Source organism: Plasmodium chabaudi (assembly GCF_900002335.3).
Source record: "Plasmodium chabaudi chabaudi strain AS genome assembly, chromosome: 14".
Taxonomy (NCBI): Eukaryota; Apicomplexa; class Aconoidasida; order Haemosporida; family Plasmodiidae; genus Plasmodium; species Plasmodium chabaudi.
The window spans coordinates 1,294,376-1,305,671 of record NC_030114.2 but is presented as its reverse complement, the minus strand read 5'-3'; the positions used below and the strand labels follow the sequence as shown (position 1 = coordinate 1,305,671).

Here is an 11,296-nt window from a genome sequence, read left to right as displayed (position 1 = left end):
TTGCTTATGTTATAAATATATGTAATATGTAATAAAATGCATATATAAATAATTGTATATTTTTTTTAATTTTTTTTTTTCCCGTGTTACAATACGCTACTACATATTTAGCCTATTAGTCTTTAATCCTCAATTTATGAATATTTCCCCTCTTTCTATTTTTGCATTATCTTATTTTATGTAGTTTTATTTTTAATATTTCTTTTGTTAAATTATTATTATCATTCTTGGAAGTATTTCAAATAATAAATAAACCTTTATGAAATTAAAGTTAGTGCCCAATAAAGAATATTTTTCATTTTTTTTAAATAAAATAAGGTTAATATTGTTTTATATATATTTCCAAGCAAATGTAATATTCTTCAAAAATATTAAAAAAATATTGGTATACTTTTATATTTTCCTAAGTATACACATTATATATGTATTAATACCTTTGTACAATCCTATTATTCATTATTCTTTTTAATAACATATATGCACATACGCTTGCAGAGTAATGGCAACCATTTGCCATGTGCTCTATAAAGGTAACAGAGACAAAATATATGATTACAAAATTATTAAATATATTATTTTAATTATTCTCATAAATGCCAATTTTTTGTAAAAATCTGATAAATGTATAACTCTTCAAGTGCTTATGCATATTTCAACATTTGTATTCCTTCAAAGGCACTTAATAATATTGTATGCATTTCTTTAAAAAAATATATAATTGAAAGTAAAACATAAGAATAATTATAAAGGTCTTTAAAAATTTTATAGAAAATAGTTTTATAAAACTATATGGTTTATAAGGTAAAGGAATAAATAAAAAACTTTTAACTTTATTTTTTTTATGCAATACTTTCCCGTGTCATATAAAATCTTCACGCACACAGAGTAGATAGCATGCACATAATATGTTTCAAGTAATTTTTTTCCATAAAAAAAAGATAAGCAAATAACAATTTATTTAATTGCTTTATTTTCCCCATTATTTTATTTATACATAAATAAACATATTCAATAAGACTAATATAAATACTAGCACACACATTCATACATGTGTAAATCAACACCTCCCCAAAACCGCTTACAACCTCAAAATATGAGTATTATTTTTTTAAAATATCAACAAATATAATTTTTAAAGATTTTTTATTTAAAGCCTTTCTCAGCTTTTCCTTCAAAAAAAGATAAATAAAAAACATAAAACAAATGTTGTAAAAATTAAAAATATTCCATAAAAAAATGGGCAAAAATATACTAATAAAAAATAATATAAGCAAATAACAAAATGTATATGAATTATGATTTATTTTAAATCAAGCAAATTCATAAATTTAAAGATAGACATATTTATTGTTATAAAAAAAATATTAACAAATATGTTTGTAAATACATATAACTTTTTGAATATTTATTAATGTAATCATGTTTATGTTACATCTTGTACAATAGGCTACACATAAATAACATAATATTTTTTATGCATTTTACGATTTGTGGAATTAATAAAATAGCGTCAGCCAGTTTAGTTTTTTCGCTTTTCACTTTTTCGGTATTTAATGAAAACCAATTTTTTACTTGTTACACCATTTTAAACAACAAATAAAGGATCATCAATAATGTTGCCAAAGGTTATAATATTTTGAAATATATATAATTTAAAGGGTATGTGTATGTAAAGATTTGCAAACTGAATAAACCTTATTATTTGTGCATTTTTTATTTAGAACAAATTCTATAAATCGTTGAAAAAGTTTATTATAACTTTGATTTTCTAATAGCAATTTTTTTGGCCGTTTAGGGAAAATACTAAATAAACGATTAAATATTAATCAGTTTTAGGTTCGTTTATTTTGATTGTCCACATTTTCGTTTACGCCTATTGCTATTCTAATTTCTCTTCTTTAGTATCACCATCATTAATTAAATGATCTGTTTTTACGGGTTCCTTTAGAATAGGGGAAGTTACTACAGTATCGTTTTTACTATCATCCTCTTTATTATTCTCATTAGGCTCATTGGAAACAGTAGGTACATCAGTTGATATGGGCAATACTTCAACGCAAGAAGTTTCTTGGCTATTTTCCTTTGCGCTGTTTTCGGTGTTTCCGTTGTTCTTGTCATTTTCGCTATTTTCGCTATTTTTTGAAGATAAATCTTTAGCTTCCTTTTCGGCAGCTTCCGTATTATTTGCATCTTTCAGATTTTCTGCAACTTTTGTATCCGTATCTTTTTTATTATGCTGTTCATCACCAGATTTGCTGTCTTGTTTTTTTAAAGAGCTTGTATTATCTTTTTTTTTAAGTGCTGCATTTTGAATATCTCGGAATAACATATTTTTAAGTTGAAACATGGATACTTTAACGTTATTATTTTTAGCACTTGGCTTAGTATTATTTATTTTAATTTTGATTTGGCCTTTGGTTTTTATAATACTGTTTTGTTTATTAGTTTCATTTATTGAATTTTTATTAGCTGTGTTAGAATTTTTTAAATTACTTGAATATTTACCTTTACTTTTATTAAACACATTATAATATTCATTTAACATTTTTTCATCATTTAACATAATTGCAAATTTTTTTGTATTTGCTGAAATTTCTTTGTAGCATTTTGTAAAATTATTAACAATAGATGATAAAATAATAAATATATTTTCTAGGTTTCCTGTTTTTGGAATATCTTCTCCTAAATATTTTCCTAATTCATATACTTCTTTTTTAATTTCCTGATATTTTTCCATAGATTTAACATATTTGGTTTCACTATCATGTAAAGTTGTTTTCATTTTTTCCATAAACTTTTCTTCAAAGTTACAATTTAATTGTGTCTTAATATAATTTATTTCTTTATCTAATAATGCAAACATAATATCAACCGATTCTGATGACATCTTAGATGCTAATAAGACAGATTGTAAATCGTTTTCTAAATGATTCATATTTAAGTTGGGTAAAGAAATACACAAACTAACAGTAATATAATGTAAAGATGTAATAGAACTATCTAATGATGCTTTAAATTCAGTTAATTTTAAAACAGAAGATAAAGTAAATCCTAATGCAACTAAATCTTGATTATCATTTATTCCATAGTTAACATAATTTCCCCATTTTAAAACAGCTTTTAATAAAGATCTTAAACGTGAACTAGATCTTGCTTCTTTTATTGCTTGGTCATATGTATCTAAATCTTTATTTATATCATTTATTATTTTATCATATTTTAATGAAAATAAACATATTTCAATTTTACTTTGAAATTTATTTGAATGAATAAAAGGTATTAATTTTCTTTCAACATCTCGAAAACTTTCTTCATTAACATCTTCACCTTTTAATTTTTCTAAAATTCCATCGCTTTCTTCTTTTGTTGGTAATATATGTAATACCTTTTGTAAAAATTCTGTATTAATATTTTCTAAATCAAATACATTTATTTTATTTACTATTTCTTGTGTGCTCATTGGAAATCTTAATAATATTCCAATATTTTGTGCTCTTGTTCTGTCAAGAACTGTAATTAATTTTTCTTCATTACTTTTTTTCTTATCTTCTACACTTTTCTTTACAACGTTTTTTTCTTGTTTTATTCTTGAAAATAATTTATGTACAGTTTTAGTGTCTATTAAGTTATATTTAACTTCTTGAGATTTTATTTCGTTAAAAACTGTTCCTTCAATTTTATGGGTTGGTAATAATTGCCAATGTAATTTAATACCTAATGGTCTTTTTTCTTCAAGTTTTCCTGCTTTTTTTAAACATAGACCTGGTGGACATTTTTTTAAAACACCTTTTGATTTTCCACTATTCATTTTATTTAAAAGAAATGCTGGAAGGCTTGGCGCTTTTTTTCCATTTTTTTTAGAAGCAGTTGTTATTTTGTTACAATCTTTCGGTGATATTTCGGCAGGTTGTGGTTCAATCGCTTCTTTAGGAGCAACAGCTTTTGCTAATGATTTTGGAAGGGGTGGTGGGGGCTTTTTCTGTGTTGATTTTTTTATTATAGTTTTGGCGGAAATCGATTTCGTCGGTGGTCCAGTCGTCGCCGCCTTTTTCGTCATCGTCTTTTTTGTTTCTACCTCTGTTTTTTTTTCCTCAACCTTTTCCTCAACCTTTTCTTCAACCTTTACTTCAACTTTTTTCTCTTCAACCTTTTTCTCTTCTACCTCTGCTTTTTCTTCGACCGTTTTCTCTTTCGAATTCTCATAAGGTGTATCCTCCGATTTTTGGGTCGAAAATTCTCTCTCCCTAAAATTTGTTCCTGAAATCGACGATATAAAATCGGTGGAATTGTAAGTTCTATAAATAGTAGAGCCCTCTTCTGTTTCAATGCTATTTATAGATTCAACAACTTTCGTTTTTTTATTTATTTCATTATATGTCTTTTCCAAATTATTTACATTATGATCACTAATTACAGTATTGTTTTTTATATCATTGTCATTATTATTTTTTTTTTCGTTTATTAATGCATCTAGAATATTTATGGATTTTTCTGAAAGATTTACGGATTCAATTAATAGTAAAGGAGCATTCTCATGAGCATCTAAATTATGTGGTTCTTGAATTTTTAACTTAACCAGATCACCACTAGGTAATTTTGCATAAAAAAAATTATTTTCTCCTAATTTTTTTAATATATTATTACTAATATTATCATTAATATTATTATCCTCTTGTAAAGGAATATCATCTGTTTTTATGTTACTTGATATACTTGAATCATTTTCATTTTCATTTTCCTTTTCCTTTTCATTTTCCTTTTCCTTTTCAATACATTCAATTTTCTTTTCTTCTTCTTTCACCATTTCAATACTGTCTGCTTTTTCATATTCTACTTTGTCAATTTCAAACTTTGAAATTTTGATATCGCTTTCATGCATAACAACCTTTGGCGTATCTTTATTTTTCATATATTTTTTGTTAACATAATGTGGGTTCGAATCCCTTTTTTGTTGTATTTTACTCTCATATATATTTGCATAATCCTTTATTGTACCTTTGACATGCTTTGTTAAGGATTCAGTTTGCAATGTTTCATTTTCTTCGTTCTGTATTTTAATAGTACTATTTAAGCTGTCTTTATTATTATTTTCTTCATTTGTAAATGCATTATTATTCTTATTCCATAACGGTTCTATATTTTGATTATTTATAGATTCATCTGTATTTACTTTATCAGAAGCTTCACCATTTATTTTATTAATATCTGTGGATTTTATATCTTGAGATATATCCGGCATTTTATCAGAAATTGATAAAATTTTATTATTGTTTTCTTCAAGTATGGGATCTTTAATTTTTTCTTCATCGCATTTTGTCAAATCGTTTAGTATTGGAGTATCGGGTTTAGAATTATTAATAGTAGTACTACTACTATTTTCATTTAATATAATATTATTATCTTTCCTATTGCCATCACCCTTTACTGTATCTAAGCCCCAGGTTGCTTCAATAAATTTCAAGGCTTTATAAATATCATTGCTACATATTTTTAAAGATAAAAATATTTCTAAATTAGACAAATAAGTTATTTCTTTTAAATATTGCACTAATGGCATGTTAACTTTTTTTACATGACTTAAAACAAAATTTGATATACTTTCTGATGGTTTTGATATGATTTCATACTGTCTTTGCAAGAAATCATTTAACGAAATTAAATTTGAAAAAGTTTTTTTTGAAGATAACAAAGATCCTGCATTTTGTTTTTTTAATAATGAAAATTTATCATCTCTATTTTTGAATCCAAATAATGACGATAGCAATTGAGTTATGTTAGATGTACTATATTTTGATTTAGTTTCCTTTTCACTATATGTCGAATATATATTATAGTTTACTCTTGAATTTAATTCCATTTTTTTATTATTATTACTAATATTATTGCATGAGTTTTCTTTCATTTCTTTTGTTTCTCCTATTTTTTGATTTACATCTTCCGGACAACTATCAGAATATTTTTTAAAAGACTCGCTTTTCGAGGATTTTTCTCCTTCTCCTTTTTGATTCTCCTCATTTTCTATACTTCCACTTTTAGTTTGTTTATTAATTAATTGGAATATGCTTCTTCTACTTTTCTTTTCTCCATCAAGTGCAGTTTTTTTTTTTTGCTTTTCAATACTGTCTACATTTGATGAAACATTCCCTTTTAAATTATTTGTGAGCATTCCATTCTTGTTAGCTTGGCTATCACTATTATTTTCACTTTCGATATTAATAATATCACATTCTTTTTTATCCTCATTAAATGATGGGTTATTTATTTCGGTATTCATAAAAAGATTATTTTCTTCATGTTTTTGTAATTCTTTCAAATCTTCAACTCTATTATTATCCACTAATATTTTTTTATAAGCCTTTATATTATCATTATTAGTAGTAGGCTCTAAAATCATAGACAATTTAGATGAATCTGGAATATAACTTTCATAATTGCTATTAATATCCATATCTTCTTTTCTTATATGAATAATTTCAGAATTTGAACCCTTTAAAAATCCAGTATGAAAAGAATAGGATGTACAAAATCCCTTGTGATACTTATCAGCATTTTTATGACCAATTAATATAAGAATATCTCCACATATAATATGTTCTTTTTCATTACCTTCTGAGTCGTGAGTAAAATCGATAGTTACATATTTTTTTTTGTTTTTTTCATAAGATGAAATAAAATTATAATTTAAATGGTTACATTTTAATATATATTCATATCCAGGTCTTGTACATGATCCTAACAATTTTTCATCGATCTCATTATTATTAAAGATTCCATTTTTCGGTTTTTTTTTTATCGTATTATGTAGTTTGTCTTTTTTTATATCGCTACATTGGCATTTATTTTCTTCTAAAATATTATATTCCCTAATTTCGTTATTTGTATCAAAATTTAAATTATCTTCTTCTCCAGATATTTGTGTAGATTCGTTTTGTTTTTTTTTGAAACTATTATTTTCTTTATTTCCTGGGGATGACAATTTTATAAATGAATTTGATTCAAACATAGTGGCAGAATCTGCATTAACTAGCGGATTGTTTTTATCATTTTCTTCAAACAAAAAACTATCGTTATTTTTATTGTAATTATGATTGTCTATACTACAATTGCAAATAGAGTTATTGTTACAAAGTAAATAATTCTCTTTTTCATCATTTTCTAAAGTAATGTTATCAACCATTTCAAAATTGTTTGATAAATCATTTAATGATTTTACTTTTCTTTTAATGATATGGAATTTTGACGATTTTGGCAAATTACAAGATGAGCATAATCTCTCTATGTTACTTGTGGATTTTGCCTTCTCTACATTCCAATTTGAATTATTGTTTTGTTTTAAATTAGTATTATTTATTATATCGTCTTGAAAACCCTTATTCCCTATATAATTGTTGGGTTCCTTTTTTTTATCTGTATTTCCAACTTTTTTATAATTAATTTTATGATGTCTATTATTGGTGAAAGATAAATCAGATGATTGTTTTTCGTCTATATAAGGAATATTTAAATCGTACATTTTTTTATACCTAATATTTTTATTCTCAATATTAAGAGCTTCTTGTTCATTTACTTCATTTGTTTCAGTTTTATCATCATCTTGATTGCAATATGACATAGAAGATCTATTTTTAAAACCAAATTTGCAGTCACAACAAGGTGTTTTTTTTCTCTTCTTTTTTTTTTCAACCTTTTTTTTATTTTTTGTTTTTTCTTTTACTTCACCTTGTATACATTCATTATCAGTAGACGTACACATAATATCTGAAAAATTTTTATCACTATATATTTGGTTTCCATCAGTAGGATTGTCAATATTTAATTGAGTGTTCGATAAATCATTAAAAGAAAAATATTTATTATCTTTATATATAACTTCATATACTTCTACTGACAACGAGCATAAGACATAGTCAGTAAAAATTATACTCTTTAATTTGTATGGAGTATTTTTAGTTTGTTTATTTTTATTTTTAATTAGTTCATACATATAAAAAAAGTATCGTTTATGTGATGCTTTCCAATAATCAAATGGTATCCAAAAATGATGATCTTTTATTTTACTTTTAGTTTTACGTGTATCTATGTTAGGTGAGCCAAATCCCCAAGAGTTGGAAATATTTTTTATTATTTTTTTTTTTTTTGTCTTATCTAATTCAGTATCGTTATATATTATATTATCTTTACTGCCTAAATTCAGTGTATGATATTGAAAATTTTTTTTTAAAGGACTAATATTTTCTTTATTATTATCATTGTATGTATTTTTGATATCTCCCTTCTCATTTGTATATATATTTCTAGTATATCTAATTTCATTAATACTATTACTCATGCTGAAGTTGCTATATTTTCTAGATTCCACTACATTGTTAAAAGCATTTTCGTCATAATTTTTATTTCGATGATATAGATTATTATTATATTTATTTTGTTCACCCGCACTGTTATAATGAAGCAAATCAGATTTTTCCGATGAGACTTTACAAAGGGCTTCATTATATTCAATATCATCAAAATTTTTATTTAAAATATTAATTTGGTTATTACAATTTTCATAATTAGATAAATCTTCATATTCTTTTAACAAATTGTTAGATTCAGTACAATATTTTTCGTGTATACCTAGTTCTTTTATTTTATTCATGTCATTTTCAAAATCACTGCCAATATCTGTTTCACTATCATTATCAGATGAGCTTCCCATTTTAGATGATTTATATAATGTTTCTTGAATCTCATGAAATGTTAAAGAATTATCAAGAGCAAGCATAACACATGAAAATATTAACAAAGTAAATGAACAATTTTTATGATAATTGATAATGGAAAAGTTGTCTTTTTGATTTAAATTCAACCAAAATAATATAGAACTACAAATACTAGATATATACTTTAAATTTGGATAATCTTTTTCACCAAAATTATAATCCATAATCTGAGAATCAAAAAAATGATCGTATTCTTGTTCTAAACTTAAACAATTACCATGTATATCCCAAATTATATAAGATTGATAAAGCATAGAATTTGGCGATTTCCCAAATGTACTTAAATCATAATAACATTCATTTATTTTTATTAAATTTTTATGCTTTATATTTTTGGGATACTTTTTTATATCTACTTTTTTTAATAAATAATCTACATTTGCAAACACATTTTTATTATATAATTCTAAGCCTTTATAATAACAATTTACAGGAGGATCATTTAAATACTCACTTGATACTCTTTCTAAAACCTTTATATAATTTGATAAATGGTATATATTATTAATTTGTAATTCTACATTTTTTGGTAACCTCCAAGGTTTTTTCATTACAAGTAGCCGTTTTGATATTTGAAATAAATATGTCTTTGTATATTTATGTCGTATTTCATCAGGGATTAGTAAATAGTTGGTTGTATTCAATCCTGATATTTGATTATATTTATTACGCAAATTTTGTTTTATTTTTATTTGTTTGAATTTTTTGATGTGCATTGTACGCTTCTCTTCATTATGTTCTTTACTTTTTTTTTTTTTTTTTCTATCATCTTTTACAAAATTATCTAATATTATATATTCATTTCCTACTGTTTCACTATACTGTATATTATTTGAGGAAACCTTGTTGTAAGATATGTCCTTTTCGTTGTTTTCCTTTATTTCTTCGATTTTCCAAAGTGGATATACTCCACCTATTTTACTATTAGTACTAGAGATCCCTCCATCATCGGAATCCTTTTTGTTGAATTCATAATTTTCATATTCATCATTTTTGTATCCTGGTTTTATATAATTCACTTTTTCATAACCCATTTCTTTGTAATCCTTCTGGTCATTATCAACCTGATCTGCATACATTTCGCCATTGCTTTTTATTTCATTCTTTTTTTCTTTCTCTGTTTCATTTATTTTATCTATTTCTTCTTTATTCTTATTAATTTCAAACCCGCTTTTCATGTGATTTTTTTCGTACACACATATATATTCTTTTGCTTTATACTAAATTATATCGTTTAGTTATTTTTTAAAATTTTAATCAATGCATTGAGTTTTTAAAAATTTACTTTTACTATTATAAGGATAAATAAATTTACAAAATTGTGTTATTTTGGTTTTAATATTTTTATCGCTTTATTATTATGTAATAATAAAAACAATATAATTATATTTTATTTTATCTCTTAATTTTTTGGTCTGTTTAATTTCTAGACAATATAAAATATCACGAGCTTGTTTATATATGCATGTTTGGTTCCCGAATGATATTTCCATTAAATTTTTCTTAATAAAAAACTAAAAAAAAAATAAAATACAACAAATTTGGGCTTTATAATTTTACACCAAAATATATAAATTATATTTCATAAAATATAAAATGTTTTGCATTCAAATTATTTTAATATAATTATATATGCATACATGTGTATGTATATATGCCAAATTTTATGCATACATTATATGCGTTCTCTATTATTGAATAAGTTTTGGCATATGAAAAAGGTGAAACAGCACAATTTTGTGTTTTGTTTTCATGCTTTTTCAATTTTTTTTAATACCCATAATATTCAATTGGTTATTTTAATGCCAAACTAAAATGTGTGTGTGCTTTTTTTTTATAAATATATTTTAATTTAGACAAAGACAACTATCTTTTTATATTATAACGGAGGATAAACAAAAAGTAAAAAATATTCAAAAAAAAAAATAAATAAATATGATGATCTGTGAGTATATATTATGTGGGGGAATATAACAAAACACAGAAAGCATATAACCAAAATCTTGAAAAATTAGTTGCTAAAATAAAGGATGTAAAAAAAATGATAACAACAAAATAAAAACAAAATGACAATATAAAGACAAATGTTAATAAGAAAAGAATTATATGCCAAATAACAAAATAATGAAGAATTATAATGAAAATGTTTCAAATAATATATTCATATGCATTATAATATTTAATAAAAATCAAATTTATAAAAATCATAAAAAAAATATATGCATACAAACAATTATACGAAATAAACAATATTTTTCTATAAATATTCATATATATCTTTGCAATTCTATAGCATACTTTCCTATTTTGTGTTTTTAAAGAAATAAAAAAATGTGTCATTTATTATGCAACAGCAACAATAAATATATAAAATACAGTAAATAAAATAAAACCATATATATAGAATTTACTATTAAACACAATAAAATATTAATCTTAAAAAACATCCAATTTATTATATTATAAAAAAAATTACAATTTTATGAATTCATAAGTATACTAATTATCTTGTGTATATATATAAGCATATA

The 11,296-nt window shown here is 23.6% G+C and overlaps 1 protein-coding gene across 1 annotated transcript; it reads right to left on the bottom strand.

The window, feature by feature from the left end:
* Positions 1-1,879: 1,879 nt before the first annotated feature.
* PCHAS_1436600 (formin 2, putative) lies at positions 1,880-9,943 on the bottom strand (the record flags this gene model as incomplete). The annotated part of the gene is made up of 1 exon (XM_737494.2): positions 1,880-9,943. The coding sequence occupies one exon, from the start codon at positions 9,941-9,943 to the stop codon at positions 1,880-1,882; it is 8,064 nt and encodes a 2,687-aa protein (XP_742587.2).
* Between the last annotated feature and the right edge of the window lie 1,353 nt (positions 9,944-11,296).